General features: G+C 36.3%; 1 protein-coding gene and 1 pseudogene across 1 annotated transcript; both read right to left on the reverse strand.

The window, feature by feature from the left end:
* Positions 1-998: 998 nt before the first annotated feature.
* On the reverse strand, positions 999-1,769 carry LOC124542562 (craniofacial development protein 2-like). The gene is made up of 2 exons (XM_047120500.1): positions 1,646-1,769; positions 999-1,522 (listed from the first exon to the last, which is right to left on the reverse strand). Exons 1-2 carry the CDS (start codon positions 1,767-1,769, stop codon positions 999-1,001), a joined length of 648 nt encoding a protein of 215 aa, XP_046976456.1.
* A 10,555-nt stretch (positions 1,770-12,324) lies between these two features.
* On the reverse strand, positions 12,325-13,104 carry LOC124542563 (annotated as a pseudogene).
* Positions 13,105-16,144: the final 3,040 nt, after the last annotated feature.

The following is a 16,144-nucleotide window of genomic DNA, read 5'->3' on the forward strand; positions in this document are numbered from 1 at the left end:
GAGGCCTGCCAAAGGAGATCCCTGAGGCAATTATCAAGGCCAGTCTGGAGAAAGCGAATCTCCCGATAATTAATGTGCACCGGATGTACAACCCTCGGACCAAAGTGCGATTCGATCTCGTTCTAGCCATTCTGCCTCTCTCCCCCGAGGGAAAGAGGATATTTAATATAAAGACAATTTGCGACCTCTCCGACTTCAAGTTGGAAGCTCCGCGTAGCCGAGGCATACCTGGCCAATGCCACCGATGCCAGTCTTACGGCCACTCCGCCCGCCACTGATACGGCTACACCAAGTGCGTCAAATGCCTAGGCGGGCACCTCACCCCAAGTTGCGCCAACTGCGGGACCAAGGGACATCCCGCGAATTACCGCGGATGCCCCAGGGCCCCGCAAATACGCGACCCAAAGGGAAAACGGCGATCCAATAGGCGCGCCCCTAGACTGACACGAGCCCGTAAGGCATCGACGCGAGCCCCTCAGGCACCGACGCAAGCCCCTCAGGCACCGACGCAAGCCCCTCAGGCAAACGCGACAGCCCCTCAGGCTACCCATCCCAGGGCCCCTCAGGCCACTAACAAAGGTGCGTGGGAAAAACCACTGCTGGTCCGCAAGACCGTAGCGGCAGCCCCGCCACCACCACGTCACACCGCGCCGCGAACGGCAACATTTTGCACTTCGTCATTCCACCACCACGTATCCCTATCTATTAATATCCCTTACCCAGCTACTCATTCCAACATTAATTCGCCAATGTCTCTTTCATATCACTCGTGTCTATCATTTTCTCCACTATTTGGTTCCTAAATCTACTAGCAGATTCATCATTCTCTAACATACGCCATCGTGTCTTAGGAGGGGGCCGTATTCGGCTGTTTTTGGGCGAGACACTTAATTTAACATTCATTAGGATAAGTCTGTGTTGGGTGACTAATGCTTCGCCTGGCAGCACTTGACAGTTTTTGACACAGCATAGACTCCTCCGCCTCACTAGGAAATAGTCTATGTCGCGTGGTGGACACTCTTGTAAGTTATTAGGTGTTCCTCTTTTTTCTTAAACCACGTGTTTGTTATAGCCAGGTCGAAGGCACAGGCAGCTTGTAAAAGTGCCTCGCCGTCAGCGTTCCGGTTCCCAAATCCCAACCCACCATGCACTCTCTCATATCCATCACTCTCTCTTCCTACACGGCCATTAAAGTCACTACCCACGTATACTTCCTCGCTATCCTGTAAACCCATCAGCAGGCAATCAAAGTCCTCCCAGAACTTTTCTTTCACGCTCTCCTCACAACCTGACTGTGGTGCGTACACACTTAATAAATTCAGTGTCACGCCGTCCACAATTAATTCAATCGCTTTCAGTCTATCATTCACTCTTTTTACATCTTCCACAAATTCTTTCAACCTACTATCTAAAACTATACCCACACCATTTCTCTTACCATCACTTCCACAATAGAATATCTTATATCCTTCTCCTATTTCCCTAGCCCTTGCACCCTTCCACTTTGTCTCTTGCAGGCACGCTGCATTTATCCGTCATCTTTTCAAAACATCTGCTAGCTCTCTTCCTCTTCCAGACATCGTGCCTACATTCCAACTCGCACACCTCAATTTTACCTCTCTCACACTTCAAGCTCGCTTCTTACGTCGCACCTGCCCGATTTGGTGCGACAACCCTTGTCCATTTCCCACAGGAGCCGGGTGCTGCCCCTGCGCGTCTCCTGTGGGGTACGCCCTAGCCCTATCATTCCTATGGTTTCCATTGTCCATGTTGCTAAAAGTTTCGGCTTAAATTTTTAAAGTCGGCCGCCTGCCTGACACTAACCCTCCTTGGGAATGCTATTGTGGTAGTTTACCCGCCACCGTACGGGTGGCCCAAAGTGCAGGTGATATGCGCTGGGCCCTAATATAAACCCTTAGTCGCCTCTTACGACAGCCACGGGTAGAGTTGGGGAGGTCCTATTTTAGTCCGGAACCACACGGAAATTTTCCTTAGATTCGTAGGCCACAAAAAGAAATCGTCAATAGCGCTCCATCCTCCTGGTTCATAGGCTTATCGGATAGAGGGTGGATAAGAAGTGAAATATTTTACGAGTATGTTGCAAATGGCTTTAATCATTGGATGTCCTCTAACAACATACCTAAGCCGTTTCATATATATATAGCATTTAACCCAACATTTAAGCAAATTTTGTGATGAAAACGGCATAATTTTGTATGCGCTATCTCCCAACACTACATACATAATGCAGCCGGCCGATGTTAGTGTTTTCAGGTCACTCAAAGTTGAATGGCGAAAAGTAGTAAAAAAATTAGGTTAGACGATGACAATAACTCGCATAAAACGTTGTCAAAAGTAACATTTTGCCACTCACTGGAACAAACTTTTAAACAAATTACGGTAGACACCATAAAAATGGCTTTCGAATATGTGGTTTATACCCTTTCAGTCTCGATGCTGTAGACTATACTAAATGTCAAACTCAAACCCAAACTCAAATAACTTTATTCAATATAGAAGCATTACACTTTCTTATTGATGGTCAATTGAAACACTACCACCGGTTCGGAAAAGAAAATACCCTGACCTGAGAAGAACCGGCGAAAGAAACTCAGCGGGTTTTTTTTTTTTTTTTACTTGTCTCGTATATTATTTAAACAATTTAATATGAGATGAAATAGCCAGGAGGCGATCGTTTCATTCCCAAGGTGTGCTATCGATCATGAACTCATTAATTGTATAGTAACCTTTTGCACACAAGCGTTTCTTAATAATTTTCTTAAATTTGGCAACAGAGGCATTTTGAACGCTTTCTGGGATCCTATTGTAAAACCGTATACATTGCCCCACAAAGGAGTTACTGACTCTATGTAGTCGAGTAACAGGAGTAACAAGTTTGTGTTTGTTCCTTGTACCAATGCTATGAGTATCACATTTTCTCATGAAATCATTAATATTTTTTCGTACATACATAACATTGCAGAATATATATTGAGAAGCAACAGTCAATATCTTGATTTCTCTAAATTTATTCCTTAACGATTCTTTAGCTCCTAGGTTATAGATTGCGCGAATAGCCCTCTTCTGTAGCACAAATATAGTATGGATAGCGGCTGCGTTGCCCCACAGCATAATACTGTATGACATTATACTGTGAAAGTAACTGAAATATACTAAGCGAGCCGTATCAACATCGGTACATAATCTAATCTTTTTGACCGCGAATGCCGCAGAACTCAGTCTACTCGCCAATCCGTTAATATGGGGGCCCATTGCAACTTGGCATCAACAGTAAGGCCAAGAAACTCAGCAGAATCAATTGGATCCATAGATTCCCCGTTAATGAGTACATCGGCTTTTACATTATGTACTAAATTTCACAATTTTTGTTTTATTATTATTAAGCCTAAGATTGTTTACGCTAAACCAATGTACTATATCAGCTATAGCATTGTTTGAGTCGTCGTACTGTACCTGTCTTCTATTAATTTTAAAAACTAAGGAGGTATCATCAGCAAACAATACTATATCATGTTTGTTCCCAACAAGAAAGGGCAAGTCATTTATATATGTGAGAAACAGAAAAGGTCCAAGAATTGATCCCTGAGGGACCCCCATACCAACTGAGACCCCAGGAGACCTTTTTCCTTTAACGTCAACCCTCTGAATTCTATTGTTAAGATAAGAAGTCAGAAGGTCAAGCGCACATTCTCTAATTCCATAGTGATAAAGTTTCCTGACCAGAGTCTCATCCTGAACACAATCAAAGGCTTTGGATAAGTCACAGAAAACCCCTAAGGTATCCCGTGACTCCTCCCAAGCTTCATAGATATTCTTAATAAGCTCGATACCAGCGTCTGTAGTCGACCCCTCGTGAATTTGTTTACTATGAAGCAGATTATGTTTGTTAAAATGTTCTAATAATTGATTCAGAATTATTTTCTCAAATATTTTGCTCAGGGTAGGTAGAATCGAAATTGGCCTATAGTTATTGGGGTCTGAAGAACTACCAGATTTAAATATTGGAATAACTTTACTATGTTTCATCAGGTCAGGAAATATACCACGTTGGACACAACTATTAAATATTAAAGCAAGATAAGGTGCAATTACATCAATAATCGAATTTATCACCTTTAGAGAAATACCCCATAAATCAGCCGTTTTCTTGATGTCTAGTGACTTAAAGGCGCGTATTATGTCGTTGGGGTTTACAAGGGTAAAATTAAAGTTAGATTTACAAGCTCTTACATTTTCTTTCATCAATGACTCGGCAACATCTGGAGAAGATATAAGTGACTTAGTTGTCAAAACTGGTATGTCAGCAAAAAATTTTTCAAAAACTGTAGCAACTTTCTTTTGACTATTTACTACTTTATTATTATAATTCAGGCTCAATTCGGAGTTGCAACTGCCAACTCTACCAGTTTCACAAGTAATAATTTTCCAAGTCATTTTTATCTTGTTATGTGCATTCTTAATTTTATTTTTTATAGTTAAAGATTTTGCCAAAAAGCACACTTTTTTAAATAATTTAGAATAGTTACTTACATAATTGGCAAAAGTGGCACTATGATTGTACATTCTTTCATTGTAAAGCTCATACATTCGTTGCCTACTTTTATGAATTCCAATAGTCGCCCAATCACTGAATTTTAAAAAGTTTTTTGTATTAACTGTTTTAGAAGTGAATATAGATTTAAAACTGTTTTTAATTAATTTAAATAGATTGTTATATAATACATTGGGATTATCATTGAAATGTATGTGAGGGAGATTAGCCATAATATTACTTCTAAACTTCTCAATACGACTTGCGGTCAAAGGAACAAACATTATCTTTTCAGAAGTACTTATTTTTTTAACATGAAAATTAAATAAGGCTTGTTGTCCACAATGATCTGAACTTAGGTTATTAATAATAATTTTGTTTTGTGGAATGTAGGTAGCAAATATATTATCAATGCAAGTTGCTGTGGAATCTGTTATTCTAGTTGGTTCTAAGAACAGATTTACCAGATTATATGAACTTAACAAAGATCTGAATCTAATACTTGTGGTTGAATTATGCAATAAATTTATATTAAAATCTCCACAAACAATAATTTCTTTATTAGATCCAGATAATTTAGATAGAACATTGTCCAATATATTTTCAAACAATTCATATAATCCACTAGGGGGCCTGTATACGCATACAGCAATGACACGCTCAAGCTCTGCACAGGCTATTTCTATAGTTTGCTCAATAGAAAGGCTCACAATATCTTTACGTTCTTTAAATTTTATATTTTTACACAGGAATATTAAAGTGCCACCACGTATAGCATTATTTCTACTGAACAGACTAGCAATCTGGTGCCCACTAAAGTTAAAAATAACCTGATAATTTAGAAGCCAATGTTCAGTTAAACACAAAATATCAATGCCATTACAGGTCAAAAATAATTCAATTTCTAAGTCTTTCCCTAACATTCCTTGAATATTTTGGTGCACCAGATTTACAATTTTTTTGTTATTTACTTTCTTATTATTTTTATTGGCTTCTATAGTAACTATTTTGTCACAATTATAGTTAGAATTATTATCGTTGTCAGAGACTACCTCTATTGTCTTAGAACTTAATTTAAATTAATTGGAACATGTTCCAAAATATATGGTCTTAAATTGTTATTATTATACTGCTCAATAGAAGCAGTTGTCTGGTCAACCAAACCATTGGTTGATTTTTTAATAATAAAATATTATAGCAAACTAGCTATCTGTCTCTTATAAAAATTAGATAGGTGACACCTATCACATGTCAATAAACAAGAATTATAATTAATTATGTTATTAATGTCAATTAGTTTTATTTTATTTTATACATTTGACATGATATGTAACATATTATTTAATTTAAATCTAATAGAATTTTCCTGTGGCACATCTTTAATATAAGGAAATGTGAACATTAAAATTCTATCTACATTTAAATTTGATAATTTAGAATAATAATTTTCAAGAATTTTTTTGCTCACATTTCCCCTTCTCCCAACTAATATAATTAGTGTAGTATAATTGGGACAATGAGTACTATTCAAAATACTGTTCATAATATGGGAATAACTTGCACCCGGCATACAATAATTTGATACTGATTGTCCCTTACACATGTCATTGAGCGAAACACCCATGTTTCTTCCCAATTCATCACTATAGATTTTAGTACATTTCTTGGTAGGAACATGATGTGTTATGTTGGATATGGCGCTGTCATGAGCTGATGACTGAGACGAGGACACTACATCATTGAGCAGCCCTGAACCATCCCCAGAGACAGAACGGCCCTGACAATCACAAGTATAGTTTTTTATAAGAGAGTCAAAGCGTTCAGAATTGTATTTACTCAAGTCTAGTAGATTGTTCACGGCAGCAATATGACTAGATATTTCTTTTTGAGACATTTCATATTTTTTTGACATTCTATCTAAGGAGTTATGTAAATATGTTATCTCAGCCTGAAGAGCATTCACGTCAGCCTCATAACCTTGTCTCATCACTTTAAGATTCTTGGAATATTCAATAATTTTTAGTCTGAGTGTGTTTCTTTCTTTATAAATTTTTTCATAATTTAAGCAATTATTTCTTGATTTTATTAATTTTTGACTATTTGTTGCAGATTATTTCTTTGTTCTTCCATATCTAAGTATTGCAAATGTAACTGAGAAAGCTCAGTTTTTAGATTATTATTTCTATTAATAATTTGCAAGAATTCTTGTTAGAAATTATCATCCCTTTCTTTTAATAGTAAATCACACTGTGTCCTGGATGCCTTTAGTTCCTGGAGCGTCAGCTGGAGTTGTTCCTCCGCCTGACGTGCCTTGATACTACGGGTCATCATGTTTGATTAAAAAATAGAAGTTATATGATCAATAATATAAAAGTAAGCAGTGTGATCAATCGGTTAATAATATTTAGTATGTAAAAATGTTAAAAAGGGTTTCTAAAGTGAGTTAAAGGGATAACAAGTAGTCGAACAAGAAAACTTTTTCAAAATTGAGTTCGTTACCTGCGTAATGTCAGCTGACGAACACAACACAAAAGAAACACTATGCACAATTAACGCACGACACTCAGTTTATTGTTATATTTTATATATAACTGATTAATACATTAATGAAAATGTAACATTAGAACTAATTACAATTAATTTAAAAAATAAAATAATTTTAAATTATTGAGAGAAGTTTTTTTATGACATTTAGTAAGTGTTGCCACAGGAAAAGGAACATGTGTAAAGAACATTGAGGAATCCTTATTATTATTATCCTCTTCTCTTCGGACCGCAAAAGCGTTTAGACGTGCGATCCTTTACTACACAATGTAATATAATACACTTTTTATTTTTATTTTTAATTATTAAATTTGTTTGCATAATAAAGCAGTAGTGATCACGTAGTGCAGCAACAAAGAAGATAGCAACAGCCGGAACGGACTTAATGGCCAGAGCCAAATCGCTTACACCAGTTCACGTGCAATACGTCAGACGTGCATTACTTATACAACGCCTGATAAAAATTAACGAGCAATAGCGACAGTGTGAAACTCTTAATAATTAAAACGCACTATGTTTAAAACACCACCAAAGACACCACCGAGTTATTACCAGATTAGAGAGATTACCCATCGCGATCGGAATCAGACCTGCGTAGCCTCCATGAAGAGGATATTACCCAACGAGCCAAACGTAGATGTTTTTCTGGGGAAGTTACGCAAGAAGGACATTATTGATATTTTTAAAAATGAAATCAAAAAAATGATTAATGAAATAATTACTACTACTCAAAATTCGCGACTAGACAAATTGGAAAGTCATATTATGGAAATAAAAAAAAAATTAAAACTTCTAACGTTGAACTTGAAATATCAATGACATTTGTTTCTGATCAATTACTATAATAATAATAACAATATACTTTATTGTACACCACAGTCACACAATAATTTAACAGTAAAAACGAAATTTATACAAAATAAAAGAAAATGCAGTCTTATCGCTAGGTAGCGATTTCTACCAGACAACCTTATGGGCTTAGAAACACAGTCATGATTTCAGAGAAGGGTGGTGTCACATGTTATAATGTATATTAAATAATAATTATCATATAATATACATACATATATTCATACAAAAATATATAAATATATACTTACTTAGATACATACATACATACATACATACATTCCAAATGCTATATCAAATATCAAAAGTATTGTCAACATAAGACAATGCCAGGAAATGGTCTTTCACAAGCTTTTTAAATATTGACAGATTTTTTGCTTGTTTAATACACAGAGGCAATGCATTCCATAATTGTACAGCTTGTACAGTGGAAGATTTTTTATAAAATTTTGTACAGTGAGATGGAATTCTAAGTGTTAAATTATCTTGTGATCTTAGGAACTTACTAGAAGTCCCCAGATAATTAAATCTTTCTTGTAGGTAGGTAGGTAAATTCGGCATAAATAACACACAGTACAGAAGCGAAAGAGTATGTAAATTCCGGCGAAGGCGAATAGGTAACCACTTGAGTTGATGACGAAATTCTGATACATGGTCATATTTGCGTAAACCAAATATAAACCGTATGGCGACGTTTTGAAGTCTCTCAAGTTTATTAAGTTGGTCTTCAGTAAGGTTGAGATAACATGCATCAGCATAATCAAGAATGGGGTTCTCCCCATTCTTGATTGTAGGGATTGAGCCAACATAATTTTGGTAGGAATGGGAAGAAAGTACCGCAGTCGTCGCAACGAGCTCATAGCTGCAAAAGTTTTCCTACAAACCTCTTGCAGTTGGCAAGACCACGATAGCGTTCTATCCAAATACACTCCCAGATTTTTAACACTATGACTGTAGGGTATTCTGACTCCGTCAAATGTAATGGCTGGTAAGTTAACCCAGTCAACTCTCGAGACCAAGTTTGGCGAGCCAATGATAATAGTCTGGCATTTATTTGGATTGACTTTTATACCGTAAGAATTGCTCCAGTTTAAAATTCTAGATAAGTCATCATTAATACGAGCAATGGCAGACGGTAAATCTTCGAGAGTTGACTGTGTATAGATTTGTACATCGTCTGCATACATGTGATAGAGAGAAGATATATTGTGAGTGATAGTATTAATGAAGATAGAAAAGAGTAATGGTGACAACACGCCTCCTTGTGGAACACCTGCACAGACATTACGCCAAGTTGATAAGGTATCATCAACCTTAATCCGATGCCGGCGTCCATGCAGGTAATTGCGAAACCAATCAATTACTGATGGAGATATGTTAATAGAACGTAGCAGCTCCAGTAATATATCTAGTAAGGTCAATACTGTAAGTTGCTTACTGTCCATACCCAAACGAATGTCATCGGTAATTTTTATTAGTGCAGTAGTCGTACTATGACCACTGCGAAATCCGGACTGGAAAGGATCAAGGAGATTGTTTTTATTAAGGAATGTGTTTAATTGTTGGTAAACCAATTTTTCTAAAATTTTTGATAGGAATGGAAGGATAGAAATTGGACGATAATCAGAGTATGTTGTTGGATTGGATTTTTTTGGGAGAGGAATAATTTGAGCATCTTTCCAAGATGTGGGATAGTCGCCTGAGGAAATAGAATAATTAATTATATGGGTAATGATAGGAGTGATAATGTCAAGGATGGGTATGATCATATTACGACTAATACAATCACTACCGACGGCATTAGAGGCAATTGACAGTATATTCTTTTTAACATCACATTCAGTGAATTGATTAAAAGTAAACGGAGGAAAATTAGAAGTTGGAAAAGATGATATTAAAAATGAATTTAAAGTAGTAGCTTTTTGGACGATATCTAAAGAGTTGCCCGAAGATGAGAAATGTGCATTTAAGCTTTCTATATCAATGTTATTTAAGGATAACTTTTTCGAGGATTTTCCAACTCCTATCGTTTCAAGGAACTTCCATGTACGGGCAGTGTCGCCGTTTTCGACAGATTTATGAATGTGGCGTCGTTGTGCATCCCTACACAATGTATTGCAGCGATTTTTATTTTCTTATACTTACGAGCATTAGTTTCGTATTTGTCAGATTTGTATAATGATTTGGCGTAGCTTTTCTTGGCAATTAAAGTTTTTAAGGAATCCGTTAGCCATGGTGGTTTTATTTTTACCGGTTTAATCGGTGCATGGATATCGTACAACTGTGTTAATAGTGCGTTAAAGATGTCAACTTTGGAATCAATATTTTCTGCAGCTTTAACAGCACTCCAGTCAATTTGACATGCATCATCACAAAGACGGGTAACATCCATTCCACCAAAATTACGTTGGAGCAGTATTCGTGGTTTCGACTTAGGAGGGCGTATTTTATACGATAGATAAATTAAATCATGGTACGAAAAAGAGTCTGCAGGCAACTGGCCATATTTACAAACAAGATCAGGTGAGGACACTATTATAAGGTCTAAAAGAGATGACATACAGTTCGGTAGTTTGTGAGTAGCAGAAAGAGGTAAAATGTGTAAATCGCAGGCTTCAATTATAGACACGAGTTTATTAGAGCGATTGTCATTCTTGAGTAAACAGGTGTTAAAATCACCCATTATTATAGTTTGACTATATAATGGGGTTAGAGTCTCTAATAAACTTTCAAATGCAGAGAAATAGTTGATAAGGAAAGAGGGGCTATAAAAAACACCGAGCAAGATTTTACTGTGGGATAGCACGACTTCTAAAAGCAGATGTTCGGCCGCATCAGGGGGAGGGGGCTGAATCGACGAATTTAAAATTTTAAAAGGAATATATGAGCGGAGATTAATCGCGACTCCACCACTTCCCCTGCCAATGTGGTCGTTGCGGATGAGATGAAATCCAGGCAAGGAGTAAGACGTGGAGGGCAGACAAGGCTTAAGCCAAGATTCTGAAATTAAAATTGCATGTATGTTTCTTGATTAAAAAGATGCAAGCATCTTTCAGCAGTCTGGGTAATGAGCCGGAATACTTTGGGCGTTGATATGAAGTACATTAAATTTTTTACCAAGAGTGGAGAAATGAGAATTAAGTGTTACATTTAATGGAACGAAACTTGTACTGTGGTAACTTGCATTGCTACTCGAGTCATCATCGGACGAAAAGGACAAAAACTGGTACCAACTATTTGATATAGACATTACTGAGACAGTAATATATAAATGAATATATGATTAAATTAAATAAAAACATTATATAAGAAAATACTTATAACGTATAAATATTAATAAATAAAAATAAATAAATAAATATAATAGAAAACAGAATTAAAAAAATAATAATAATAATAATAAATATGGAGTTTTCAAAAACTGTGTTTCACAACCCACCAGCTTTAAAACATAATAATAATATTAATTCTTAACAGTAATTGTTTACAAACAAAGGGGAAACCCACACACAACTTCTTAAAAAAAAAAACATAGTATACAAAAATACGAAACAAAAACATAAAGAAAAGTTAATAATATCTCTAAAAAAATGTATAATAAAAAAAATGCTTTATAAAATTCTATATTGAACAAAGATAGATAAAATTTATATCTATCTAAAAAAAATAAGCTCACTTTCTTTGTTCAGCAAAATAGACTAAAAAGCAAAAAATAAAAATAATATCTAATTAATAAATGAATAAAGATACAAAATCCTTATCTAAATATCAACACTAAATGACAATATTGTAGTAGTTAGATGATTACATAATCTATGACCATCTGTCATAATATGTCAACTGTCAACAGTCAGCGTCAATTAGTGTGACAGTAAACCTAACACTAAGTGCGGTATTTTTATAAAAAATATATTTCGAAGTTTAAACATAAATACTATTATTTAACTATCTAAATGAAGAATTGAAATATTGAATTGAACTGAACTGAACTAATTAATTAATTATTGTGAAATAGTGTAAAACTAATACACTTTAAAAGCAGGCAATGATGAAAGATCTATGTAATAAAACTATGTATTGTGGAGAGCCTTACTTCTTGACGACCCTTTTGGGTCTCGTAATATACGAAGGTACCTTACTGCCTTTTGGGATAGTTGCTGAGCTCGCCGGTACCGTGGATGGTTCAGAAGTATCTTCCACTGGACGCTGTATAGCATTTACTTCCGACACTGACACCACACGATAACGGGATCGACATATTGAATTGAACTGAACTGAACTAATTAATTAATTATTGTGAAATAGTGTAAAACTAATACACTTTAAAAGCAGGCAATGATGAAAGATCTATGTAATAAAACTATGTATTGTGGAGAGCCTTACTTCTTGACGACCCTTTTGGGTCTCGTAATATACGAAGGTACCTTACTGCCTTTTGGGATAGTTGCTGAGCTCGCCGGTACCGTGGATGGTTCAGAAGTATCTTCCACTGGACGCTGTATAGCATTTACTTCCGACACTGACACCACACGATAACGGGATCCCTCGGCATCTAACACAATTATGCAGCCGTCTTTTGTCCAGCACTGCTTAATTCCAAAAAGTCTTCGTGCCAGTACAAATGCTTCATGCCGGGTCTTAGTGAGGAACTCAGATAATGTTATTCCTGTACCTTTCAAACTCGTTTTAGAAGACCAGAACTTATCCCGCAGTGACGCATCTTTAAACCTGACGAGAATTGCACGTGGTTTGTTTCCAGCAGAGGATCCGAGACGATGGCAGCGGGTGTATTCAGAAGGAGAAAACTGTGAAAATTTGAAATGCTCAGACAGTATTTTTGTAACAAGCGAAGAAGTATTTTCCTTTTTTTCTTCGGGCACACCGTGAATTAAAATTATTTTCCTCCGGGATCTCATCTCAAATTCATCTTGCTGCCTTGTAAGCAACTCAACCTATACCTGGAGACTCTCGAGGGCAAACAAGACGAATGTTCGGAATGTCAGGAACTGTGCATTTATATTTGACGTTGGACTTGTAGCGGGTGAAACTGCTTTCAGATCTTTTTGAAATTCTGCCATGCGTGTGTTAAAAGTCTCAGTTAATTCCAGTAACGACTTTTTAAGTGAATCCATAGTGTTCTTCTATATTATTATATTTGTATTAGGGTATGTTGTGATGTGGCACTTGTGTTGTATATTTTATTGTAGAATGTTTGTAAACGAATTATATGAGAGGACAGCTTGGAGGTTAGTGATTTTAAATGTACATACTATTTTTGTTTTTAATGTTTAATAAATGAATGACTTGTCACATGCACCTACCCACAAAAAAATCATACTATCACTCGAACTAAAAATCACGGGTCTAGAAAAGGAGCGTAGTGTTTTGATTAATAAGTTATCCATGCTGGCAGAAAAGGTGGAATCCTACGAACGTAACACCATCAACACATAGAATTCCGAAATGTTCCCAAGAGAACGAAGGAAACTAAAAGTTTAGTATATGATATGGTTTCTCATCTATCACAACACTTGGGTTTTGATATAGAGCCCATTAATATACGTGACATCATAAGACAACCCTCTAAGAAGGAACACAAGACTTCAAGCTTAACAGTCGAGTTTTCAAACACACTCATGAAAACGAAATTTTTGACTGCAGTAAAGGAATTTAACAAGCAAAACCCCAAAAATAAAATTAATTCTTCTCTCCTCAACTTAACAGACGCACAGGAGACACCTATTTATATTACCGAACAACTGACGGCACTCACCAAAGGCTATTCTACTTAACTAGAAACTATGCCAAGTTCCACGCGTATACTTATTGTTAGACATCAAATAGAAGGGTGCTACTGAAAAAGGATTCTAATAGCCAGTTCATGTTAGTAAAAAATGAACAGTACCTACAACAGCTGCAATCAGCCGAAAATGCGTGACTATCTAGTTCTAAGTTTAATAATTTATTTACCTATTTAAATAATTCTATAGTAACTCTAAATTCAGTAATTTTGAATTTTATTGATATTAAACACATACACACATAATACCTTACAACTATCGCAAACAACATACTTTACTATTTCTACCACTACCACTTCCAAACTCTCAGTTATTCCACACAATATACACAAAAACTCTGTTACGGGTCGTCAATTAAATTACAGAACAAAGTCAAAGAATTGTTGAGCGCCAGGAGGGTTTTGCATTTTTTTTTTTATGGCATAGGTGGCAGACGAGCAGGAGGCTCACCTGATGGAAAGTGACTACCACCGCCCATGGACATCTGCTACACCAGGGGGCTTGCAGGTGCGTTGCCGGCCTTTCAAAAAGGAGTACGCTCTTTTCTTGAAGGTTCGCATGTCGTATCGGTTCGGAAAACCGCCGGCGAAAGCTGGTTCCACAAAGTGGTTGTGCGAGGCAGAAAATGTCTGAGAAATCGCGAAAGTTTGTCAATTTTAGATCTCCTTACAAGACCCGAACAGTATGTCATATCAAATGCCTCCAACTTGACAAAAAAAAAAAAAAATTTTTTTTTTTAGTTATAGTTCTGAACATGTTTTAAATCTTTAGCATGCCATATTCCAATATCTTTACCGAAAGCATTATTTAAACGATAAATATTATTTGTTAACTTATTTTTGATTACCGCCTTTTCAAATTTAGGAGCTAGTTTTGCCATGAACTTTTTATTTGCGTTAGACAAATACTTAGTCCTTTTCCATACTACATCTCCTTCTTGAAAATCTGCTAGTACTCTTTTAGTATCATAAGCTTTTCGACTTAGATTATGACAGTCCTTTAATTTTTGCTTTACCGCATGGAATACTTGATCGCGTATTTTTAAATGATTAATGTAGGGTTTTTTATTTATTTTCAATGACATGTCCTTAAAATCTTCCAAATCATTCAAGCCGTTGATAGGTGAAGTAGTCGTTTCCCTTCCAAAAAATAAATAAGCAGGTGTGTACCCAGTACTTTCATGTACCGCTGTTTGGATTTCATGGCTGATTTCGTCCAGGCAAATATCCCAATCGTTATGTTTTCCAGATTTCACGTATGATGCAAGCATTGTTCCTATAACCCTATTAACGCATTCTGTTGGATTACTTTGAGGGTGATAATTAGGTGTATACCAAATTTTAACATTGAATTTATCAAGAGTATCTCTAAAGGTCTGTGAAACAAATTGTTTACCGTTGTCACATATTATTGCTCTTGGCGCACCAAAAATTAAAAATTGTCTCTTCACTAACTCGCATATTTTGTCAGCCTTGCCTGAACGTAACGGGAATAAGAGCGTGAACATACTGAACCAACAACTAATGACCAGTAACATTGTATTACCACGGCGACTTCTCGGAAATAGTCCCATCAAATCTAATGAAACAATCTGCCACGGACCAGAGACCTCTCTATGTTCACCCATTTTGCCAAAAGCTGGTTTCTGGGCCACCTTCACTTTAGCGCACGTTTCACATGTTTTTACATATTCCTTGACAGATTCCCTTAATAGATTAGGCCAATAATATTTCTGTTTCACCCTGTAAAGCGTTTTGCGAATACCAAAGTGTCCCGCAGTCAAGTTATCGTGACATTCCTTTAATACATCCTTCCTCAAACATTCCGGGATATATATTTTCCAAGGATGTACACTAGAAAACTGCTTTAAAGCGATCGATTTCAAAAGAATACCGTTCTCAACTGTCCATGTCAGATCGGTTTCTTTACTATTCAATATACTCGCTACTTTAGACTTGTACCATTCATCTTTATGTTTTTCGGATATTTTGATATTATTTATTTCCAAGGAACGAGACAATGCGTGTGGGACCACGTTACATGAACCTGGTCTATGCATAACGTCAAAATCAAACTGTTGCAATCGCATTGCCCAACGCCAATCTACCATGAGGATCTTTCATTTTATAAAGCCATTGCAATGCACTATGATCCGTTATCACCGTGAAGTGTGTACCGTCTATGTACGGTCTAAACTTTTCTACCGCATACACTACACTCAATAACTCTCTTTCTGAAGTAGAATATTTATTTTCATGATCATTTAATTTTCTACTCAAATATGCAATGGCTTGATCTGAGTCTTCACATTTTTGGCAAAGGATGGCTCCAATTTCAGTCTTTGATGCATCGCACTGTATAAAAAATGGCTTATTATAATTCGGACACTTAAGAACTG

Source organism: Vanessa cardui, chromosome W (assembly GCF_905220365.1).
Source record: "Vanessa cardui chromosome W, ilVanCard2.1, whole genome shotgun sequence".
In the NCBI taxonomy this organism is placed as follows: Eukaryota; Metazoa; Arthropoda; class Insecta; order Lepidoptera; family Nymphalidae; genus Vanessa; species Vanessa cardui.

What these genes read in the sequence shown, in the direction of transcription:
- LOC124542562 (XM_047120500.1), bottom strand. Translation starts at nt 1,769, where the DNA reads ATGGACAATGGAAACCATAGGAATGATAGGGCTAGGGCGTACCCCACA. An exon ending in CCAAATCGGGCAGGTGCGAC is followed by an intron (nt 1,523 to 1,645) that starts GTAAGAAGCGAG and finishes GGATAAATGCAG; the next exon opens with CGTGCCTGCAAGAGACAAAG.